At 48.5% G+C, this 24,240-nt stretch overlaps 1 protein-coding gene across 6 annotated transcripts in view; it reads left to right on the top strand.

Annotated features, from left to right (window-relative positions):
* Positions 1–1,681: 1,681 nt before the first annotated feature.
* The window catches only part of ACOT11 (acyl-CoA thioesterase 11), an 82,668-nt gene continuing 60,109 nt past the window's right edge, over positions 1,682–24,240 (top strand). For 3 of the 6 annotated variants that reach the window (XM_056815086.1, XM_056815087.1, XM_056815084.1), the window contains exon 1: positions 1,682–1,784. Coding sequence is in view for 3 of the 6 variants with exons in the window: in XM_056815081.1 (XP_056671059.1) it covers positions 19,862–19,942 (81 nt within the window). In the remaining 3 variants the exon portion in view is untranslated. Of the gene's footprint in view, positions 1,785–2,205; positions 2,363–19,846; positions 19,943–24,240 lie in introns of those variants that run through there. The other 3 variants (XM_056815085.1, XM_056815083.1, XM_056815081.1) reach the window with 2 other exon arrangements.

Here is a 24,240-nt window from a genome sequence, read left to right as displayed (position 1 = left end):
AAAATCTCTAAAAGGTTTGCCAACACTGCCCTAGGCAATTGGGTGTACTCTAGCTTCCTATAAAGTTGAGAATGCCAGTGGGCCTTATTGGCTTCAGAATAAAATGTAAAACTCTGTCTTTTGATGACAGTCTGTTTGACTTTGCCTGAACATGCCTTTCCAGGCTTACATACATTACAACTCTTCATGAATTCTACATTTAGTCAAACCACCCAAATTGCCGTTTCTCGTACCCATTTCCCAACTCCATACCTTTGCACAAGTTGTCTCTCATGCCTGTTATTCCCTCTCTCCTCAACTCTGTTACTTGGAATACATGACTTCCTTCAGAACTCGGCTCAAGTATCTCCTACTGGGAGTCTACCTTGATTAAGCCCAGATGTTAGCCCTCTACCCTTGAAAATTACTTTGTTGTGAGGTTTGTTTTTTGTGGCCATGTTACATGTTGTTGCTCCTCTCCTCCAACCTTTGGCCAGAATGTAAGCTCCTTGAGGGCAGGTACCGCTTTGTTTTTGTCTAAGTGTTCCCATCAACTTTCGAATTGCCCGGCTCTATCGCCAAGCTTTCATTAAAGTGGTGCAGTGGTTAGAGAACAGAGGTTGGAGTCAGGAAGACTCATCTTCGGGACTTCAAGTCTGGTCTCAGACACTTACCCAGGGCAAGTCACCTAACTCTGCTTGCCTCGGTTCCTCATCTAGAAAATGAGCCAGAGAAGGAAATGGCCAACCTCTCCAGGATCTTTGCCAAGAAAACCCCCCAATGGGGTCATGGGGAGTCAAACAGAGGGAAATGACTCAACAGCAACAACAATTGATTAAGCAATGACTTTGTGCCAGGCACTAAGAATCCCAAGACCCACATGGAACAAGTCCTGTCCTTGGGGCATTTCCATAACCCCCCCTCCCTCCGTTGAGGTCCCACCGGGAGAGCACCCAGGAGCTGATGCTAAGCCTAGGGTTGTCTTTCCTCCCCTAAGCGGTGTTGCTTTTCACCCAGGGCTAAATCACGTGCTCTACAGGCAACTAGACCTTTCCTTGTCTGATCGCCAATAGGAATCCCGGATATTCTATATGGCAGAGAAATCCCGCCCCTCTTTCCCTTCTTTTAAAGCTTGTGTATTCTCCTGTGTGCCTGCCAGCGCTGGCGTGGCCACTCAGCTATCAGCAGGGTGAAGGATGCACAACTCAGAATCTCCAAGACCGAAGAGTCGTCTCCAGAAGCCCCCTAGTCCAACGGAAACCTACAAAAGAGTCTTCTCCAACCTCTTCCTTCCCCAAAGTGTCACCCAGTCTTTGCTTAGAGATCTCCTGGGAGAGGAGGAACGCACCACCTCCAAAGACAGCTCCTCTCACTTTGGGGCGGGTCGCAAAGCTTCTCCTATATAACTTGTGACGCGCCCTCCCCCTCCCCCCCCCCCCCCCCCCCCCCCGCCCAGCTCTGTCCCCTGGAACCAAGGCAGGAAGATGAAATCCTCTTTCTTGTGACTCTTCAGACGCGTAAAGACAGCTGACAAGTTCTCCCCTCCCCTCCCCTCTCCCCTTCCCCAGGTCCTACAAGCAGGTCCCCAAGGCTGTGGGGGCGTCACAGAAAGGCGGAAGGCTGGCCCATACGGTGGAGTGGCGGTGGAGGAGGGATTTCCAAGGTGCCACCTTAAGAAAAGTTGAGTTGCCCGTTCTCAGGAAGTGAGGGGGTGTGCCCCTGTCTGGGCGCCAGTTGGCTAGAGGCTGCCTGGGGGCCCCGAGGGAGGGAGAGCTGGAGCCCTCTTGGGTGAAGGGGACTGGCAGGTGGGTCCAGCGTCTGTCCCTGCTTCCCTCCCTCCCTCCCTTCCTTCCGCCCTCCCCGTGGGGCTGGCTTGTTCAGCTGGCCCCGGCCCGACCCCTGGTGGGGGGAATGCTCCCACGCGGACTCCACTTGGCCAGACGTGCCCTGGTGCCCAGCTACTGTGCCCAGCCGGCGGCGCTGCCACATGGCTCCGCCCCAGACGGGGCAGAGGTTTGGCTATGCCCAGTTTCGGCGGCGGGGTCTGGGCGACCCTGCTGGCACGAGGCCAGAAGAGGGTGCTGAGGGTGTAAGGGGCTGTCCCGGCCCGGGGCTGCGTTGCGTGGGGAATGGGGGAAGGTGGCCCTGGAAGGGAAGGGGTTGAAACAAGGTGAAGGAGGAAGGGTCGGGGTGGGGTGGAGTGGGGGTGGGGAGGACGGCTTCATTTAAAGCCCAGAGCCGGCACCGCCACTCAGGTGACGGGACCAGCCCAGAGGAGGGTCAGCTACCCGAGCTCCCAGTCTAACGGTCCTCCCTGCCGGCTGCTAGCGCGGCGGCGGGCCCGGCGTAGAGAATGCAGAACCTTGGGACTCAGCTCCGGCGGGTAGGGACCCTGCTGGGGGGTGGGAACGGCCACCCTCAGGGACTGGGGCTCGGGGGCTTGTGGCTGCAGCCGGGGCACCCAGGGGAAGACGACAGCTTGTCGGGTCTCAGTTTCCTTTCTTGTCGGATGGAGGGGCTGGAATGGGATGACCTCGAAGGTCACGGACAGCTGGAAATCTGAGCCTCGAAGTTTAGCACGTCTTCTCTCTTTGGGACTCTCCCCGCTGCGGGGTGGGGGCGGGGCGAGGGGAAGCGTTCCAACAAAAACTCTGCAAATCGTGCGCTTCTTCCTCGGCCCCCTCCCCCTGCGGTGCCGCTCGCCGAGCTGGCACCAAAGGGGGAGGGGGCTGGGCGGGGGACGAATCGACCCGGGAACTTTGTTTCTGCGCGGCTGGGGTTCTGGGGGGTGTCTGGGTTCCGCTCCCAGAGTTCTGCAGAGGACCATCCCGCAGCTCTCTCGGTGAAGTGAATTCCCCGGATTCTCCGCGGATGCTTACGTGCTTGCGGGCGAGTTAGATGTACTCCCAGCAACCTAGGGAGATGGGGGGTGGGGCAGCGGGGTAAGCAGATGTCTGATTTAGGGGCTTAATAAACGCTTCGGGATCAAGAGACAGAAGGAGCACCGGGTTTGGAGTCAGAAGCCCCGGGGTACAACCTTACTTCCTGCTTCCTACCTGTATGACCTTGGGCAGATCAAATCCATTCATTCCCCTTTGTGTCGCTTCCTTTCCTCATCTGTAAAATAAGAGGATGATTTAAAGATTCCTTCCATCTTCACATCTATGAAGTTCATAATACCCTGACCTTGGGCAAGTCCCTTAGTCTCCCTAAACCTCAGTTTTCCCATCTGTAAAATGGAAGCTCAGCCTAGATGATCATTAAGATCTCTTTCACTTCTGATCTATAATCCTATTAAACGTGGGACTACAGACTATGGAAAAGGAAACCTGTCAAGGTGACCTCTTCTCCAGACTGGCACCAAGAGGAGCCCTGGGCTGGGGACTTTGGAACTGAGATTAGATTAGAAGGATGAACCTGATCGTGGGGAACCTGCAGAGAGGCTGGTCCAGTGGCTGCTTGGAAGGAAAACTTCCCAGGGGCCCCAGCTCTCCCACTCAGGAAATAGGATCAATTCAGGCTTGACTTAAGGAAGAACTTCCTAATGATTGGAGCCATCCTAAAATGGAACTTAGTGCCTTCTGGAGGTGATGGATTCCATTTCCTTGGAGTCTCCCCCAAAGGGCTATATGCCTCCTCCTTGTATTGTCATAGAGAAGATACTTTCCTCCATAGATTGCACTAGGTAGCTACTAAGATCCCTTCCAACGTAAGAGATTCTCTGATTTCGTGAAGGGGTGAGTTTCTTGTCGCTGGAAATCTGCAAGCAGAGGATCAATGGTTGGGGATGTTTGTAAGCTAATTTCCTGTTTAGATAAGGGTTGTAACTGTACAGGAGTGGCCTTTGAGATCCCTTCAACAATAATACTACATATATTATATACATGTAAAATAATTTTATATGATACCTTAAAGTTTACAAAACATTTCTCGGATAGTCAGACTCTTCCCCAAACTTGGCACGACTACTCAACTCCATCTTCTACCCGTTCCCTTGGTCCAGATCTGCGATGGCCTCATGAGCCCACTCACCTGGTAGAATTATCTTCTGCGGGTACAGGATGATGACTCCTTGATCCTTCCTGCCCTTCTAGAGGGGCTGAGCCATCAGGATGGGTGTAGGGGAAAGGAAGATGGGTCTGACAGTTTCCTTTGGCTTCTGCTTTTCTCTTTTGAACCCCCAAGCCCTTCACCTAAATCTGGAAGGGTCTTGCCATTCCTTTGCCCTGTAAGCTTCTTCTGCCCCCTCCTAGTCTCCAGTGCCAGATTCTTTCTATCTCTAAGACCACCCACTACTTACTCAGCGGGTAGCCTCTTTCCATTGATGGTGACTATAATTCCTCCCTGCCACAGTGGATGGTTTCAAGAGCGGTCCTGGCCAAAAAAGGATTCCTTGTCTAGCACCCAACCTCCCGGGGCTATGTATCCCTGAACTCAACTCAGCAGATCGTGGGGAGACAATCTCATTGCCAGAACCATGCCTGAGGCCCTTTGAGCTGGAAGGCTAAAGGTTTCTGGCCAGATGCTGCTGCTTTGTTAGCCTTCAAGAGCAAAGGCTCACTCACTTCCACATCCTAAGAGCTGCCAATGGAGAGCTGAATTATGACATACAAGGTCACCTCTCTGTCTATTTCCTCTTCTGCTAACTGAGAAAGTAAGCTGCAAGGGGGCCAGCCATGAGGTGCTTCACATACTGTGCTGGTCTTATCTCTTCTTATTTCCTTTGGTGCCATCTGTACTCTGACCAAAATGGACCATGCTGCACCCTATACCAGACACAGAAGAAGTAAGAGCTTGATTCAGTCCTTTATCCTCCTGTTTTTGTTCTGTGCCTGGAATACTCCCCTCATCTCTGATGGCAGAATTCCTACCTAATCTTTAAAAATTCAAATGCCACATGTAGGAAGCCTACCCGGATCCCCTCACTTTCTCTCCTTTATCCTCTTTGGTAATGACCTTAAGATCTCAAAGATCACTTTGAGGGGACAGCTAGATGACTCAGTGGATTGAGAGCCAAGCTTAGGGACAGGAGGCTCTGGGTTCAAATTTGACCTCAGATACTTCCTAGCTGTGTTACCCTGGGAAAGTTACTTAACCTCCATTGTCTAGTCCCATGTTGGTGAACCTATGGCACACCTGCTTGAACATGTCAGAGGGGGCTGTTCCCTTCCTCTTCTCTGTACAAGGCTAAGGACATTTCTCATATGACCTGCCCCTGTGCCCAGCAGCCCAATGGGAGTGCTTCCTCCCTCCCCTGTCTGAGGTAAGGTGGGGGGGCTCACTTGCTGTGTAAGGGTTGTGGTTTTGGCATTCAGTCTCTAAAAAGTTCACCGTCACTGGTCTAGCTCTTACCGCTCTTCTGCCTTGGAACCAATACATAGTATTGATTCTAAGATAGAAGGTAAGGGTTCTTTTAGAAAAAGAAAGTGGACACCATGTTTCATCATTAGTACTCTGGAATCCCATTTGGTTATTGGGCTGATAAGAAAAACAGCACTCGATCACATTTACTTACCATACTTTGTTCAGCCATTCTCCAATTTATGGGCACCCCCACAGCTTTCCATTCTTTGCCACCTCAAAAAGAGCTATAAATAGATTTGTATATTCTTAGAGTTTGTTTTACTTAAATTCCCTCTCTCCCTTCTCCTTTCCCTCCCATTTCCCTATTGAGTGAAATATATTTCTGAATCCAACTCAGCATGTGTATATTCTTCCTTATTTTGACCAATTCAGCTGAGAGTGAGGTTCAAGTGTCAGTCATTCCCCACCATCCTCTCCTCCTTGTGTGTATAGGGATCTATTTGTGTGCCCTGTTTATGTGAAATGATTTTCCCATACTCTTTCTTTCCCAAGTGTGTTCCTCTTCCCCTTTCTTTCCATTCTCTTATTTAGATTATAAAGACACAAAAGAACCCCTTCTAGGTCTTGTCTGATTGGACTCCTTCTAGCACTCCTAAAGATGATACGGTTCACAGGGGATGCATGTATCATCTCTTTGTTTCACTGTTCATGCATATTTACCTTTTTTTCTGTTTGTACTTCAAAGTTTCTCTGAAGCTCCGATCTGTTCATCAGGAATGCTTGGAAGCCCTCTATTTCATTAAAGATCCAGTTTCTCCCCCCTGTAGCATTATACTTGGTTTTGCTCGTCCAGTTTCTCCCCCCTGTAGCATTATACTCAGTTTTGCTGGGTAAGTTATTCTTGACTGTAAGTCCTTATCTTTTGTCTCATGGAATACCATATTCCAAGTTCTCCACTCCTTTACAGTGGTGGCTGCTAAATTGGGTGTGATCCTGACTGTAGCCCCTTGGCATTTGAATTCTTTCTTTCTGATTGTTTACAGAATTTTCCCCCCTTTAAGCTAGAAGCTCTGGGTTTGGGGTCTGATGATCCTGGCAGTTTTTATTTGGTGGTTTCTTTCAGGAAGTAACCAATGGATTCTTTTTTTTTTTTAATTCTTGCCTTCTATCTTAGAATCAACACTGTCCCCTCCCTCCTGCCACAAGACTATAAGCTCCTGGAAGGCAGGATTTGCATTTGGTTTCATCCTAAAATCCCAAGCAGAAAAGTAACAAGGACTAGGCAATAGGGGTTAAGTGACTTGCCCAGGGTCACATGGCTAGGAAATGTCTGAGGCAAGATTTGAATCCAGGACCTCCCATTTCTGGCTCTCCGTCCACTGATCCACCTAGCTGCCCCCATAGCAGTTTTCTTTTAAAGTAGTCTAGGCTTATTTTTCACTTATAATGTTCAGAGAGTCTTGTTATTTCTCCAGTCTCTGAAGATCCCATTATTTCATTGGGGTGTTAGCATGAAACTAAATGTAGGTTATGCCTTCAAGGAGCTTATAGTCTAATAAGAAATGAACCCAATACTTCCTTGAGATAGTGGGATGGAACCAAATGTAGGTCCTGCTCTCCAGGAGCTTATTGCCTGATGGCAGGAGGAAGGCAAAGGGAGAGAAGTGAATAAGAAATCTTCACAAAGTTGGGGCAGAGCACAGGATTTGAAGTCCAAGCTTGGCGTTTCTATTTGTTGGGCGAAGTCTGGCAATTTAATTCATGTCATGGATCCTCAGTTTCCTTTTCTGTCAAAAGAGAGATTGGATTGGATGCTTTCAAAGATTCCTTTTGACTCTGATGTTCTGGGATTCAGTGACTTGCTGCTGTATCTCACTTCAATTCTTAGGGTCCCTTTTCCCCCCCCTGAAAAATGGGATCATAAACTCTACTTCTTAAGGGATGATGAGAGACTCAAATGAGATTATAGATTTTGAAAACCTTAAGGTCCAATAGAAAGGTCACTTGTTGGTGTTATTACAGAAGGTGAGGCCTGATGAGGGCAAAGAAGAGACAAAGTCCTTTGGACAGAGGGCATCTCACTCAGCTCGAAGGGGACTTTGACTGGTCCCCTCCTTTGCCCTCATCATGTCCTGCCCTCTAGAGTAATAAGTAATAAAGACAACTTCTATTTGTCAAGGCCTTGGGCAGGAGCTCTCTCGATATTTACTCATTGATTGTTGCCTGGCACGAGATTTTGGGTACTCCAGCTGGTATTTGAGTCCCAGTTTGCTGCTTTCCTTCTCAGGTCAAGTTGACCCAGGTTCATTAAGCACCTGCTGGGACACCAAAAAGGCAGAACCACGGGTCTTTGCCTTCAGGGAGCTCATAGTCAAACAGGGGGCCAGCACGGAAACCAGAGACAAGACAGAGACGGAATCAGTTGGAGGTCACTTTTAGCATTGGGGGGATTTCCTCCTGTGTAAAAGAAGTGGGTTAGACTAGATGATCTTTAGTCAGTCAATACACAGTTATTAAGCCCCTTCTATGGACAAGGCATTATGCTATGTCCTGGGGATACAATGGCAAAAGTGAAGATTTTAGGGGCAACTAGGTGGCCACTTCCTAGCGGTACCCCTGGGCAAGTCACCTAAGCCCAGTAGCCAGTCCTGATCTCCCTTCTGCCTTGGATCTGAAATTTAGTAGCAATTCTAAGAGGGAAGGTAGAGAGAGGCTTAAGAAACTTAGTCCCTGCCCTCATGGAGCTTACGGTCTCACTGGGGGAGCTATCAGGGATGCACAGGGTACATACAGTAGGAAGGTGAGAATTCTGCAGGGCCTCTTAGCCCTGGTGAGCTGGGGAGCCTCTGAAACAGGCTGTCAGAGCTGGGAATGTCTTCCTTCGGTAATTCAATTCTCTCAATTTCCCGTGGAGAAACAGGGTGAGAGGAGTGTGATCCCAGCGCACACGTCTCCTTGGTGGCAGGGCAATGGGCACCCCTTACGGGAGGGTCCAAGGGTGGGCTCCTCCTGGACCCTCTACTCTGTCCTGGGTCTTGCCTCCCTCACTTCAGCCCAACAAAACTGTCAAGGCAGACCAGAGTTGGGATGGCCTGTTCCCATGTAAGGAGCACTGCACTTGGCACAAGAAAACGAGGTTCAAACCCCAGTCATGCTGGCTGCTCATAACTATGCTGGTGGGGCCACCTGCTCCCCTGGGCTGTAGTCAGGAAGGGTGGTCCATGGATATCGCCGACTCCAACTCCCTCATTTACAGAGGAGCAAACCAGAGGCCAGAAAGGGGAAGAGACTCACCCAATGTGACACCCCCTCCCCAGAGAGGCAGGGCTGGGGAAGCCAGGCTCTGAGGGGCCTCAGTCCTTTGGGGAGTCAGGCAGGACAAGCAAGACATCTTGTTTCCACAGAGTGCTGCTTTCCTGGTGGGGGTGGGGGGAAATGAACATTGCAGGGCCCTGAGTGTGTTCTTTGCAGAAAAGTAAGGGTACTGAGTCTCCCATCCCCGGGATCAAGACTTCATTCGATGGACAATAGGGGCGGCACTTCTGGGGATCCAGTCTTGTGCTCTGTGCTTGCAGGTGGGCTAAGGCTTGGGTAAAATACAAAACTCAGTGGCTTCTTCCAGGTCACATTGACAGGAGGTGTCAGAGCCAGGATTAGAACCCAGGAATGCCCTGACTCCATCCTGGGTTACTCATTCATCCATTGATAGCAGGCAACAATAGTGAGAGGTGGATTATGTGCGTTTTATTAGCTTTGTTCAACAGGTGAGGAAACTGAGGAAGAGTGGTGAATCCAACTGGAGCCCCATGATTCCGATTCAGGGCTCTCTCTACTAGAGTCATAGGGAGCCAGAGTCAGAGCCAGAGAGACAGACTGACAGAGAGAAAGACACAGAGAAAGAATCAGAAGAAGAACTCAACTCTTGAGAGAGGAATCATTCTTTCCCTTTCTTTCCCTTTCTTTTTCATTCTTTTTTTCTTTTTTCAACCCTCACCTTCTATCTTAGAATCAATCCTGTGTATTGGTTTCAAGGCAGAAGAGTGTTAAGGTCGAGGCAACAGGGGTTAAGTGACTTGCTCAGGGTCACACAACTAGGAAGTATCTGAGGCCAGATTTGAACCAAGGACCTCCCATCTCTAGGCCTGGCTCTCCATCCACTGAGCCCCTCCCCTAGCTGCTCCCTTTCCCTTTCTTTTTGAGAAAAGATTTCTCTCTTCTTTCTCCCTAATCCCCATCTTCTCTCTTCCTATCCTCATCAGCCATGGCATCTTGCAGTATAACTTGGAGACATTGCAGTTATCAGAGAGCACCAAGTCTGCATATGCAGCCCTGAATAGAGTGACCATTGGCAGCAGAGAAGAGAGCCAGTTATGGATTCAATTGAGAGTTGGTCCTTACATTTCCAGCTGAATACAGTACAGCATCTTTAAATAGCTACAGCTAGATAGTGGTTAGGGACTCTTTCAAAGGTGACAGTCTGTATCCCTTAGTAGACAGAACTGAGTTGGTAACTCTGGAAACAACTGAATGTAAATTTTATTTTTTTCTCCTACACCCAGGGAAGCTCATGAAAGAGGTAAGAACCAGAACTTCTACTCCAGTGAAAGAGGAAAGAAATAAGAGAAGACTTAACTGACAGGGAAACTAATAAGTAAGAGTGAAATGCTCTGAAAAGGGTTTGCCACATGTGAGTAATTATAGCTGAGGTCCATTACACCACCTAATAACTGTTTCTTCCTTCTGTTTTGTCATGAAATGAGGAAATCAAAGGGAACACAATGTGGGGGGCCTTTTGGCTGACCAGAAAAGCCAGCTTAGGCTGTCCTTTTGTCATCTCTATCAGCTTCAGCATAATCAATAGATTTAACAAGATCCTTTCCTCTCTTTGGGCCTTGGTTTCTTCATATGTAAAAAAGAGGGTATTAATGGACTCTAAGGACAATTCTAGCTCTAAATCCATGTTTTTATAACCCCAATTCCCTGAGCCTCTCTGGGCCCGTTTTTTAAATTTGAAAAATTTTATTTAATTAATTGATTTAGAATATTTTCCATAGTTCTATGATTCATGTTCTTTCCTTCCCCTCCTTCCCCCCTCCCCTCGTAGCCAACATGCAATTCCACTGGGTTTTATTTGTGTTGTTGATCAAGAACCATTTCCATATTGTTGATGTTTGCACTAGGATGATGGTTTAGAGTCTACATCCCAATCATATCCCCATTGATCCATGTGGTCAGGAAGTTGTTTTTCTTCTGTGTTTCTGCTCCCACTGTTCTTTCTCTGGATGTGGTTAGCATCTTTCTCATAAGGCCCTCAGAATTGTATTGGATCATTGCATTGCTGCTAGAAGAGAAGTCCATCACATTAGATTGTGCCACAATGTATCAGTCTCTGTGTATAATGTTCTCCTGGTTCTGCTCCTCTCGCTCTGCATCACTTCCTGGACGTTGTTCCAGTCTCCATGGAATTCCTCTACTTTATTATTCCTTTGAGCACAATAGTATTCCATCACCAACATAGACCACAATGTGTTCAGCCATTCCCCAATTGAAGGGCATCCCCTCGTTTTCCAATTTTTTGCCACCAGAAAGAACACAGCTATGAATATTCTTGTACAAGTCTTTTTCCTTATTATCTCTTTGGGGTACAAACCCAGCAGTGCTTTGGCTGGGCCAAAGGGTAGGCATTCATTGAAAGCCCTTTGTACATAGTTCCAAATTGCCCTCTAGAATGGTTGGACCAATTCACACCTCCACCAGCAAAGCATTAATGTCTCTGGGCCCGTTTCAAAACTACAGACCTCACACTGTTGTTGTGTAGACTCACTAGGTGCAGGGCAGGGAATGCTTTTCTAAAATGCTTGCCAAGCATATCATAGACATAGAATAAATAAAGGTTTAAATTGAATGGAACAAGCTGATTTATAGATTGTACACGTAGAGTGCCTAGTATATCAGACAGTCTTGAGCTTGGACTTGGGTTCAAATCTCCCCTAGGAGACTTAGGGTTTGTGTGATTCTGGAAAAGTCATTTCATCTCTGGCCATGCCAAGGAGCTCCCAAGGACGGTGGTTCCCAGTGTTTTCTGCTCTCCAATCCCTTCAATAGCAACAACAACAAATGTGTTCTGTACTCTCAGGGTAATGCACCACACTACTCAATAGTCTGCAGTCTTTTTCTGCTTGAAGCACCATGAAAAGCTCTTGGACCAGCACTGGGAGTCAGTGCCCGAGGCATTCTGGAGTCACCGAGAGGGTCGCGTGATAGTCATTGGCTGGAACATGGAGTTCCCCAGACTGACGTCATTGGCGTCCTCTGATCCGCTTGGCCCCATTGGGCAGAGCTAGGAGAAATGAATGGGAGTTGCCAAGAAGCCAAGTGAAGCTCGAGGTCAGATGATAAAGATAGATGAGACTCCTGAAGCTCTTCCTCTCTGCCAGGCACTGAGTGAGGAAACCCTTCCAGCAGTGAGAGAAGGGGCCGCCTCCAGACTTGATGGGCTCCCCTCATTGGAGGTCTCCCTGGAAAGGCTGGCTAAGCCCTCATCGTAGGGAGAATCGCCCATGAGGTGGGGCTTGGGATGGGACTGGAGGGCGTCAGAGGTCCCATCAGACTCGGAGATTCTAGAGCTCTTGAAACTGAATGAAGATCCTGGGGTTGGGTGGGACCTTAGAGACCATCCAACTCCTTCCTTCTCTCATTTTACAGATGAGGACACTGAGTCCCAGAGAGGAAATGACTTGTTTAAGGTCACCCAGGCTCTCTGATTGTGGAGCTAGGGTTTCCCACTGTTTCCTAATACCAAGATTACAGGTGAAGATGAATAACAAAGACTTCAGATGTCCGTGACCCAAGGGGCGAGTGTTAGACCTTCCCTGAGAAGGGGGGATGGCAGAGTGACTTCCCCTCTACCTATTTCCTCTCCTCTTTCTTCTCCCTCCCAATCCAAAGCAAAGTAAACATTGACTTGGCCCCTGGGGTCTGTGGGATGGCTTAGTCAGCCAAGGAGAGAGGCAGTTGTGCACTAGGGAGTGGAGTATTGTCCTTGCAGGCTGAGAACTCTGTGTACCTCCCTGGACTTCAGCTCTGACCTGGGTGGGGGACCTTGGCTGGGAGCTTGGGGCCCCTTTGTTCCATCAGGAAGCGGGGCTGTTTATTCTTCTCTGAGGAGCCTTGGAGGACTGTGGGCAGAATGTCAGTTGTGGTTAGAGCTGGCTGTATGGGAGGGAATGAATCACCGGGGAACATGGACCCCATGAGAGAGCCCCACCCTCCTTCCCCCCTTCCCCAACCCCTTTTCGGCAGGCAGTATCCATCGTCCTATAAACTCGGGCCTTATAGTTGGTGTCAATCCAGCCCTTTACCATTCAGCAAATTCTTTTCTAGAAATAAGCCTGTGAAATCGATCATCCTCATTTTATAGAGGAGGAAACTGAGGTTCAGAACAGAGAATAACATCCAAGGTTACAAGGTTAAGGGCGAAGAGTCTATGCCTATTATTACTTAAGGGCTGATGCCTCTGGCTGCAATAGGAGTTATTAGGGGAGAGGGATAGCATGGTAGAGTAGATAGGATGTTGGGCTTGGAGTCAGGCAGGTCTGGGTTTGAATCCTGCCTCAGATACTGACCAGCCAGGTAGCCTAGACCAAGCCACTTAACTTGTCTGGTCCTTGGTTTTCTTTGCCTGTAAAATGAGGGAGTTTGATGTGATGACCTCTAAGATCCTTTCAGTTCTAAATCTAGGCTCCTATGTAAGACCCGAGTTCAAATCCAAAGGTATGAAGAAATCAGGGCAGGTTTCATGGAAGAGGAGCCATGTAAGCTGGGCCTTGAAGGGGCCAGAAGGAGAAGAGTCTGAAATTGTTGGTTGTGGTGTCAATAGGAAGAAGGGAATGAATGAATGAGAGAGAGATTAAGGAAATAGAATAAGCCTTGGCCGATGATTGGTGTTACTGGGATAGGCAAGAAAAGAGTTAGGAAGGATTTCCCAATGGCCAACCTTCATTACTGGAAGAAGGGCGACCCCTCAACAGAAACAGGGAAGTCAGCAGGAAGAGTGGCTTTAGTGGGAGGATGACGAGTGCCATTTTGGACGTGTTGAATTCGAGATGGAACTTCCAGATGGAAATATTCATCGGGCGGTTGGAGATGAGTTGGAGGAGAGACAAGGCTGGATGGGTCGTTATGGGAGTCACCTTCATAAAGACCAGAAGCCAAGATGACTGAGGAAAGAAGAAAGGATCCGAGACTGAGCCCCGGGGTGCACTGACAGTGTTGGGGCTTGGATCGTGAACCCGAAAGGGAGACCAAGAAGGAGTGGCCGGATAGGCAGGAGGAGAATCCCGGAGAGGGTTGTGTCAGGAAAATCTAGAGAGAAGAAGGTATCTGGAGAAGGCAGAAAACAGGGTCAAATGCTGTGAAAGGGACATGAAAGATGTGGACTGAGAAAAGACCATGGCAGCAACGAAGGGGCAACTGGGGATGCTGGAGAGACACTTCAGTTAAGTGCAGGAAACAGAAGCCAGAATACGCGGAGGGGAGGAATGAGTGGGACAGGAGCAAGGAAAGTGCCTGATACTTTGTAGGGCCTTAAATGTTGTGACCTATTATCTAATGTGTGGAGGTTCCTCTCTGGGCCTCAGTTTGGTCTCTGAAAAATGGGAATAATAATTGGAGAAACCTAGACATGAGCCGTATCTTAGACTTTTTTTTAAAGCCTTGAAGTGGAAACAGGGAGCCCTGTTGAGGGACTGACCCTTTGGAGCACTGAGCCCAGACTGGATCAGCAGAGAGGCCTGGAGGAGGGGCAGGGCAAGATGTGATGGCTTTTCTGTGTTCTTCCGTGGAGCAAGGCAGCCACTGCATTTATGGAGATCTATTCTTGTTGCTTCAGAAATCACCTGTTTCCCCCTTATCCTGGTATTCGTTACGGTCTGTCACATGGGAGAAAATAGGAGCCAATCCTCTGCTCTTGATGCAGCATCCTCACCTTCCTGGGCCCCACTTTACCTGCATCCCCAGCCAACTGGACCCAGACTTGCCCTTTATTACACTCATTCTCCTCCTTTGGAAGTCGGTCACTCAGTCAGTCAAAACATACTAAATACTGTATACGGGAAACTGTGTTAAGTGTAGGGGCCATAAAGAAAGGCCTGAGCCAGTCCCTGCTGCCCTCAAGGAGCTCACAACCTAATGGGGCAAACCACACGCATGGAACTGTGAAAACAAGACAGAGACACAACGCACGGTCTTTCCCTCTTCCCTTGTACTTTAAGAGAGATCCAGATGCCTCTCTAAATAGACGGGGGTTCAAATCCTACTTCAGGTACTAGCTGTGTGATTCTGGGCAAATCACTTTACTCAGCCTCAGTTTCCTTATCTGCAGAAGAGCCTCTACACCACAGAGTTGGCATGTGGATTAAATGAAGGAACCCACATAAAATGTTTGCTGCATCCTAAAGTGCTATATACAAGCCAGGAGCTTGAAACCCCATGCTGAGGCTTCCTCAAAATTCACTCCCTTCCTGGTCCTCAGGCTCCTTAAATCCCATGGTCTACTCCGTTATTCTACCTCATTCACACCCTGGATCTCACCATTACCCACAAATATTCTACTTCTCTAATTAAACACCTTGAAGTTCCATTATCTAGTAACAGTTACCCTTTAGAAAGCACCTACTATGCGCAAGGCACCCTGCTAAGTGCTTTACAAATATTATCTCATTTAATCCTCACAACAACCCTGAGAGGTAGGTGCTATTGTTGTCATCCCCAATTTACAGCTGAGTTGTCTGAGGTGGATCAAGATTAAGTGACCTGTCCAGGGTCACACAGCTAGAAAGTGTCCGAGATTGGATTTGAACTCAGCCACCTAACTGCCTCTATTGGCCATAACTGCTTATAATTCTATTCCTCCCTGTGCCTCAGTCCTCTTGAATTCATTTTTCCTCCTCATGGAGACCACCAATCCCTCTGGGACCATTCATCCCCCCTGCTCTGACTTAACTTCCCTTCCCTTCCAATTTCCCCTATCATTGGCCATTTCAGCTCCATGCTGGCCCCTTCTCTTGAGTTCCTTCCCTGGCTGTCCTGTTTCTGATGGTGCCTGGCCAAGCCTCAGCCCTTGGTTCCTCTTCTCTGCTCAGTGGAGCTAGAAGAAGTCCTTCTTTTGCCCTTAGACATTCCTCCACCTTCCTTCAGCCGGGGCCACACTATAGCTGGGCAATCCTTTGATTCTTCCCTAATCAGTGCCCTATTTCGCTCCCTTCAAAAGCGTTTCTGAGCCTCCTCTCGGCTCTTCCAGCCTCTCCCCTTCCCCCTCAGCTCACCATCACTTTGCTGTAGAAATGGAGGCCATCTTTCCCCTCCCCCAGTCTCTGACAGCGAAGTGGCTCTTTCCTTTGCCCAAGCCCATCTGTCCCGGTGTTGTCGGGGTTTGGGATTCCATCCTCTTCCATTTTAGCCAGCAGATTAGACTCTCAAACAGCCCTCCCCCCTTTCTTCCATCTTTGCCTGTCTACTGGCTCCTTTCTCTATTACCCTCAAACCCTCCCAGGTTTCCCCACATTTAAAAAAGTAACGAGCCTCTCCCATTCCTCCAAGTTCTCCCTCCTCTCTCTCAGCCTCAGTTCTCTCCCTTCAGGATGCGATTGAAGCATCATCTTTAGCATGAAGCATTTCCTGTCCCACCCCACCTCCAGTTACTAGGATTCCCTCAAACGATCTCCACGTCACAAAGATGTAATTGAGGACACAGAGAAGGGGCTTAATAAGCACCTGGTAGTTGACTGACTGACTGATTGATTGGGGCTTCCATATCTCTAATGTTCTAGTCTAGGTCTCTGAAGTACCCAAGTAACTCCATCTTGTTTTGGTTAGTGAATTTCTTTCTTTCATTAGATGGGAGGATTCTCGAGGCAGAGGACTGTAAGCTTCCTGTCTATCTCACTCCAGGGCTTGGTGCACAGTAGGTCTTTAGGAAATGTGGCTGTGCTTAGTGAGCACTGGAATGCACCCACCTGCTTTGTTGGGTGTCAGGGGCCCCTGTGATAAGCGCAGCCAGCACTGACTAAAGGAAGGGCGAAGGAGCCCGGCACCCCTCCCATCTCCCAAGGCAGTCTCTGAGCCATCTCAAGATTGTTGTCCCATCACCTGTGCTGAGCAGGAGAGCCAGAGGTCTAGGCTCTGCATTCCTAGGCAAGCCCTGCCAGGCTGCTCTCTGGCCAGGGTCCTGAGCCAGAGACCTCCTGCATCCCCTTCTTTCCCTTCCCCCCAAGCAGGAGGGACCCAGACCCATTAGGAAGGCAAATACAAACACCCCTGACCCCCCAAGAGCTTGTACTTTCCTCCTGAGCTCGCTGAGCCATTTCAGGGCGGTCCATCGTCCTGTGGTGGCCCTTGTGGCTCCAAGAATGTAGCGTGCGCAACCGTCACTCCCAGGAAGCCATCTTGGCAGGCAAACTAGGTGGAGGGTAAGCAAAGGGCTCAGCTCTCCCAGTGAGGTAGGGTGAAGACCTGCACAACATGCAGGTGAGAACAGTGTGTTCCAACGGCCAGGAAGGCAGTTCAGGCAGGTGCTGTGGAACACTTAGAACTTGGTTAGATATCTGAGAAGCCAAGGTCACCCCTTGCATCCTGGGCCAGCGCCAGTTGTCTTGCTACTGGGCTTGGATAACTGGAAGACAGAGTAAGATGCATGACTGCGCAACGCTGCCTCACATCAATCCAATTCACACACGAGTCACGACGTCACTCCACGGTGTCATTGGTCCTCCTCAAAGGCTAAATGGGAACCTTTCTGGAAAATGGGGTAATTCCAATCTTGGGGCTGCTATGGACCACCTAGGTCACCTTTGGGTGCATGGCATCCTCTGATCTCTGAGGCCACTTCTAACTCTCAAATGAGTCAGTCAACAAACATTGATTATGAAGCTTGCACTGTATTAGATGCTGAGGATACAAAGAAGGCAAATATACCATCATGATGCTCCAGGAACTTGCAGTCTAGTAGAAGAGACAACATACAATGCTCTCCATTTGTTTCATTCGGTGGTGTTCTTTGCCCAAATAGAATATCAACTTCTTTTAAAAAAACATTTATTTTTATCCTTTTTAGACCCTCGCTTCCTGTCTTAGAGTCAATACTGTGTATTGGTTCCAAGGCAGAAGAGCGGTAAGGGCTGGGCAATGGGGGTCAAGTGACTTGCCCAGGGTCACACAGCTGGGAAGTGTCTGAGATAAAATTTGAACCCAGGACTTCCCATCTCTAGGCCTGGCTCTCCATCCATTGAGCTACCCAGCTGCTCCCCAGAATATCAATTTCTTGAAGGCAGAGACTGCTGCTCTGTTATCTTCGTGTCCCTAGAACTGAGCTCATCACTTGGCAAAGGGGAGGCAAAACCAATAAATGCTTGTTGAATGATTGATTGGTATGGTATAGAGTGGGAAGGGTGACAGGCAGTCTTAGACTCCGAAATCCCGAGCTTGTGACTCGGACTAAGTCCCTTCTGTCTTTATTTCCTCACCTGAAATGGCTTTGGTGACCTAGAATGCCCCCTTTTCAGCTGGCTAGTTCTGTGTGTGCCCGGCCTCTGCCCAGCCACACACAGGGTAACTGTAAAAACTCAGAGAGACGAGCCTGGAGGACAGGAGAGCTTTCTACCAGGTAGCCTTTGAGTTCTCCCTCTGGGCAGTCGGTCCCAGTTTCCCACAACTGTCTGCCCCTCTCTCCTTGGCCTGGGCTGACCCCAGGATTGTTGCAGGGCAACAGTACCTCCCCTCTTCCCTGATCTTATTGGCCCACAGAACCCTGGGACAGAGCGTCCTGCCAGGCTGGTCCCTGGCCAAGGTGCTGAGCCAGAGGCCTCTTGTCTCCCCTTCTCCCCCTTCCTCCTCAGCTCTAAAGACCTCTCTGCTGCTAGGATGAGGTGGTGTATAGCAGAAAAGACCACTCCCTGGGAGAGGGGAGAGGGTTGGGTCCGGAGAGAGATCCAGGTTCTAGTTCTAAAGAAAAAGAATGATAATCCCTGCTAGAGATGGCCACTGGAGTCCTTTCCAACTAGACATTTTGTGATAAAAAAAAATACTAGCTGCCATTTCTGGAGGGCTTTACATTTTTTGTATGGTGCTTTGTATGCAATATCTCTTCAGAAATCCTAATGACCTTGTCATTATTCCCATTTTACAGAGGATGAAACTGAGTGGGGACGGGAGAAGTGACTTGCTCAAAGCCACACAAAGGGTTAGCCTGACATCACTGGGATTTGAACCAGGGCTTCTGACTCCCAGGCTAGCAACCTGCCTCTTTGGAGGGCTTGGCTCTGCTGATGCAATCAGCCCCAAGCCAATGGCTTTGGGGTGAGCAGTAAAGCAGGAAGGCTCTCCAAGTCCCTCACCCCTAATCTAAAATAGCCATCAGACTAAAATTTCAATCAGCGAGCACTGATTTCTTTTAAAATAAATTTTTAGAGATATTTTTTGTTTTTCCATTGCCAACATTTTCCATTGTATGTGTGTAACTCTTCTCCTTTCTCCTCCCAGCAAGTCATTCCTTATAATAGCCAGCATTTCTAGACTTAAAGGTTTACAAAGCATTTTATGTTCAGCATCTCTTTTGATCTTAAAACAATAGAATAAATAAGAAGGAAAGAAAGCAATTCAATAAAACTAACCAACATACTGAAAAAACCTGAGATTGCATGCTGTGTTACAGACCCAAAGGCCCCCACCTCTGCAAAGAAGCAGGAGGAAGTGTCTTCTCATAGCTCTTCTTTGGGGCCAAACTTTGCTTATTATGATTCTTCCTTCCTCCCTCCCTCCGTTGATTCTCTCTCTCTTTCTTTCTTTCTTTCTTTCTTTCTTTCTTTCTTTCTTTCTTTCTTTCTTTCTTTCTTTCTTTCTTTCTTTCTTTCTTTCTTTCTTTCTTTCTTTCTTTCTTTCTTTCTTTCTTTCTTTCTTTCTTTCTTTCTTTCTTTCTTTCTTTCTTTCTTTCTTTCTTTCTTTCTTTCTTTCTTTCTTTCTTTCTTTCTTTCTTTCTTTCTTTCTTTCTTCCATTTTAAAATTAATACTCTGTATTGGTTCCAAGGCAGAAGAGAGGTAAAGGCTAGGCAACTGGGGTTAAGTGACTTACCCAGGGGCATACAGGTTTATTATCATTCTGAAGTATTCATTGTTTATTGTTTTATTCTTCAGCAAGCATGTATTTAGCACCTACTATCTGTCAGGCTTGGTGCTAGACATTGAGAAAACAATTAGAAATGAAATTGTCCCTGGCCTGAGTAACATCATTCTCATTATTACCATTACCACCATCACCATCACCACCATCATCATCATCACCACCACGCTCACATTTCTCTAGTGCTTTCCTCAGTATAAACTTTCTGAGTATTATTGTGCCCATTTTACAGATGGGGAAACTGAGGCTGATAGCAGTGAAATGACCCATCCACTATCACCCAAATAGAAAGTTGAACAATGTTCCTGACTCAGACTCTAGGGCTCTCATTCTAATCCCTGACTCCAGGGATGTTTGAAACCTCCCCTCCCACCTGGCTGAGGTCTGCCCCACCTTCTTCCTGGGATGGGCCTCGAGCAGCAGGAAGGCGCAGGGAGGAGCCAGCCCTCAGATCCTGCTCTCTCTGGTGCCTTGGACCCCAGGGTGGTAAGCCTTTGATGGGGGTGGGGAGCAGAGAGCAGCCTGGCAGGGGAGGTAGCAGGAGTCCTGGGGCTGGGGCTTTGCTGTGGGCTGGCTCTGGGGCAGAGGCTCCAGTCAGCCTGGAGGCTCAGTAGCACCAGGTGGGTGAGGAGGTGATTTTCACCTGTGCTTCTCTCTGGGCTGGTCTGCCTGGCGGGGCTCACTGGAAAGAGCCCGGGGCTGGAAGCCAAGGGACTAGGGTGGAGATCTCAGCTTGGCTGCTCTCTGCTTGGATGACCTTGTTCGGTGACTTTCTCTCCCAGAGCCTCAGTTTCCCCATCTGGAAAATGAAGGGGCTGGACCCCAACCTCTGAGGGCCCTTCCAGCTCTCATCAGTCACTGGGGTCTTTCCCCCTTTGGACTCTGTCTCTGCAGACAGCCCGGGTGGGCTCTGGTGCCTTTGGGATATTTGCAGAGTCCCCCTTCCCTCCCTCCCCCATCAGGGCAGTGTAGCCCAGGCTCATCTAGCTTGTACTGGGAGCCCTTGGGGCCTGACCACTGTCAGACAGTGATGAAGGAGGGCCAGAGGCTACTAGTTACTGAAGAGACAACTCAGGGGGCTTCCCGGGGAAAGAGGAAGCCCTTGTCTTAGAATCCACCTCCAGGAAGTCTTCCCTGATTGTTTCAGCTTTCAAGACTGCATGATCTGGTAGATAGGATGTTGGTCTTGGAGTCGATATGATCTGAGTTCAAATCTTGTTTCAAATCTTCCATACTAGCTGTGTGACCTTGGGTGAGTTGATTCACTTTTCTGTGTCTCAGTGTTCTGATCTGTAGAAAAGGCGGCTGGGGAGGGGATGGTCTTTAGGTCCCCTCCTGTTCTGTGCTCAGCTGTTTCTTCTTCCTATCCCAAGAGAGCTCCATCAGGCCGGCCCAATCTACAAATTCATTTTGTCTTACCTCTAACGCTGCCTCCCTGGCTGGGGTGTAATTGCGGGGAGGGCCCTGACTTTTGTTGCTTTTGGCTTAGAACGTCACAGGTCCCAGTCTGTGCACTCTGACTTCTAAAGCCCTTCCGAGTCCCTGACATCCTTTGCCCCACTGTCCATCATCAGCCAGAGAAGGACCTTAGATGTCGTGTAACAGTGCTGGGACAGTCCTTAGATTGTAGAATGATGGAGTCTAGAACATCCATATGGAATGTTAGAGGGAAGGAGCCTCAGTGAGGAGTGTTCTAGAGTCAGAAGTGGATGCAAGTCCTGACTGGGTTACTAATACCTGAGTGTCATAGTAGATAGAGCACTGGGGCTGGAGGCTGGAAGACCTGAGTTCAAATCCAGCCCCAGACACTTTAACCTCTGTCTGCCTTAGTTTCTTCAACTGTAAAATGGGGAGCCTTATAGCACCTGCCTCTAAGAGTTGTGGTGAGGATTAAATGAGATAATACTTAGCCCAGTGTCTGGCGCATAGTAGTCACTTACTTTCCTCTGGGTGGGACTTGACATCTCTGAGCCTTTGTAAGAAGAAGGGGTTGGACCTCCAAGGTCCCCTCATGCTAGAAATCTGAGCATGAGTCCAACCCTCTCATCTTAGGAGAACGTGTGGCTCCAGAGAAGGGAAGGGACTTCCCCAAGGGATCAAGGAGCTGAGGCTAGAACCCAGGACCTCCTTTAAGTGATGGATTTGTACTTGCAGAGGAAAGCATGCTGTGCCCAGGGACAGTGGTTTCTTAGTGAGAAGAAAGAGATGGGTCCTCCAGGTTAGCTGCTTTGGATAAGATAATATTCTGAAGGGAAGTTTCTTGAGGTGGTAGGGAGCCATGGCAGGTGCTGGGAACATGAGGACCTGGCAGGGGAGATGAGGAGGAGCCCTGAATTAAAGGGCTCCTTGTGCCCAGCCCCTGAAACCTTCCTTTGCCCTACCTGCCCTTTGGTCATGGCTTGCTGCCATTTCTTTCTTGACAGGATACCAAAAAGTTGGGCAACTTTCTTTCTCCTCCTTACAGGAGCTTGTAATCTCTGAAGGCTGTTGTATGAATTGTCCTGCTCTGGGGGGTTGTGGAAAGGCACCCAATGGTTGAGAACATGGAAAGGTGGCAATGGGCTAGTCCTTCCCTTCTCTTTCTTTCTTTTCCTTTCTTTCTCCCTTTTTTCATTTCTCCTCTCTTCTTTTATTTCTCTTTTTCCTTCTTTTTTCTTTCCCCTCATCTCTCTTCTTTTATTTCTCTTCTATCTCTCTTCTTTCTTTCCCCCTCTCCTTTGTCATTCTCTTTCCCTTCTTTCTCTCTCTCCTCATCTTTTTTCTTTCCATTTTTCTTTCCCTGTTCCTTTCTTCTCTTTTTCTTTTCTTTCATCAATCCTTTTTCTTCCCCCTTCTTCCTCCTCTTTTCTCCTTTCCTCTCCTCTCTCCTCTCTCTTTCTTTCTCTCCCTTCTCCCTCTTTTCTTCTTTCATTTCTCCTCTCTTTTTAAATCTTTCTTTCTTTTTTCTTTCTCTTCAATCTCTCCTTTCTTTCCATTTCCCTCTTTTCCTGCTCTTTTCTCCTCTCTTCTATTCTTTCATCTCTCATTTTTCCTCTTTCCCCTTTTCTCTCCTTTCCCTTTTCTCTCTCCCCTCTTCTCTTCTTTTATCTCTTCTCTTTCTTTTTCTCGCTCCTCTTTTTCATTTCTCCTCTCTTCTTTTCTTTCTTTTCCCTTCTCTTTTTTCTTTCTTTCTTCTTTCTCTTTCTCCCTCTCTTCTTTTCTCCTTTCTTCTCTTCTTTCATCTCTCCTCTTTCTTTTTCCTTCCCTTTCTCTCTCCCTTTTCTTATCTCTCTCTGCCTCTACTCTTTCTTCTTTGCCCCTTCTCTTCTCCCCTTTTATTTTCATACCTTTTCCTTTCTCTCTCTTTTCCCTTCTTTTCTTTCTCTGATGGTACTTTCTTTCCTTTTTTCCCCCTGTGTATCTTTTCTCTGCTTTATTTCTCATTCCCCTCATTCTTTCTCTGCAGCCCTATTGTCCCTCCACCCTTCCCCTCTCCTCTGTGCCTTCTCATCTCCCTGGCAGGTTCTCCTTCCCACTTTGTGGGTTCTTAGCCCCAGAACTGAGCCTGTGATGAAGAAAAATGATATATTTGACTTTTAAGGTGCTTTAAAAAACCCTCCCCCAACCCTGCTCCCCTGGCCCAGAAGTGGGTCACTTGCGGGGTGATGGTGAGCCGGTTGCCATCTCGAGGTAATGCATCTGGTTGCCATGGGGATCCAGAGGCAGCATCCGTCAACAGCCTTAAAAATTTGACAGCTGAGTGAGACTGAAGATTTTTAATGAGGCCAGACACTTAGTTCCCTTCAGTCCCCTAATATTCTAAAAATACCCCATCCATCTTGTTAATATTTCCAGGGTCTCCAGGGTGTAAATTAATGTGGATAACTGAGGCACGGCCCTTGGGGGGTTTGACACCTGAGAGGCTTTGTTTGAGAGGGTGGTGCTGCCAGTGGGTGGGCTGGCGCACAACGGGGCACCAGCCTTAGCCCTGTGGCACGTGCCTGTCACCAGCCGGCTCTCCTGCCCCCTCCTCCCACTGAGCCAGGCCTGCTTTCCTTGGAGGGGGGGTGAGGGAAAAGAGGAAGAAAGGAATCAGGGGAGAGGGAGGGAGGGAGAAAAGAGAGAGGAGAAAAGGAGGGAAAAGGGAAAGGGGGGTATAGGGGAGAAAAAGAAAAAAGGGAGACGAGAGGGAAGAAAAGGGGTGGGAGGAAAAGAGGAAGAAAGGAATCAGGGGAGAGGGAGGGAGGGAGAAAAGAGAGAGGAGAAGAGGATGGAAGAGGGAAAGGGGAGTATAGGGGAGAAAAAGAAAAAAGGGAGACGAGAGGGAAGAAAAGGGGTGGAAGGAAAAGAGGAAGAAAGGAATCAGGGGAGAGGGAGGGAGGGAGAAAAGAGAGAGGAGAAGAGGAGGGAAGAGGGAAAGGGGGATATAGGGGAGAAAAAGAAAAAAGGGAGAAGAGAGGGAAGAAAAGGGGTGGGAGGAAAAGAGGAAGAAAGGAATCAGGGGAGAGGGAGGGAGGGAGAAAAGAGAGAGAAGAGGAGGGAAGAGGGAAAGGGGGGTATAGGGGAGAAAAAGAAAAAAGGGAGAAGAGAGGGAAGAAAAGGGGTGGGAGGAAAAGAGAATGGGGACAAAAGAAATAAGGATAGTGAGGCTGGATGGGAAGGACATTTAGAGTTTGGCTAGTCCAAACCCTTTGTTGTCCAGCTGAGGAAACAGGCCAAGAGAGGGAAAGTGACTTGTTTGGGGTCTGTTGGGAAGAAGGAAAGTGAATGGGGGGCTAATTCTAATACAGACCAGAAAGCTGGTC

The sequence above is a fragment of the Monodelphis domestica genome, chromosome 2, assembly GCF_027887165.1.
Source record: "Monodelphis domestica isolate mMonDom1 chromosome 2, mMonDom1.pri, whole genome shotgun sequence".
Classification (NCBI taxonomy): Eukaryota; Metazoa; Chordata; class Mammalia; order Didelphimorphia; family Didelphidae; genus Monodelphis; species Monodelphis domestica.
The sequence above is the reverse complement of the archived record's forward strand: the minus strand, read 5'-3'. Positions and strand labels throughout refer to the sequence as shown.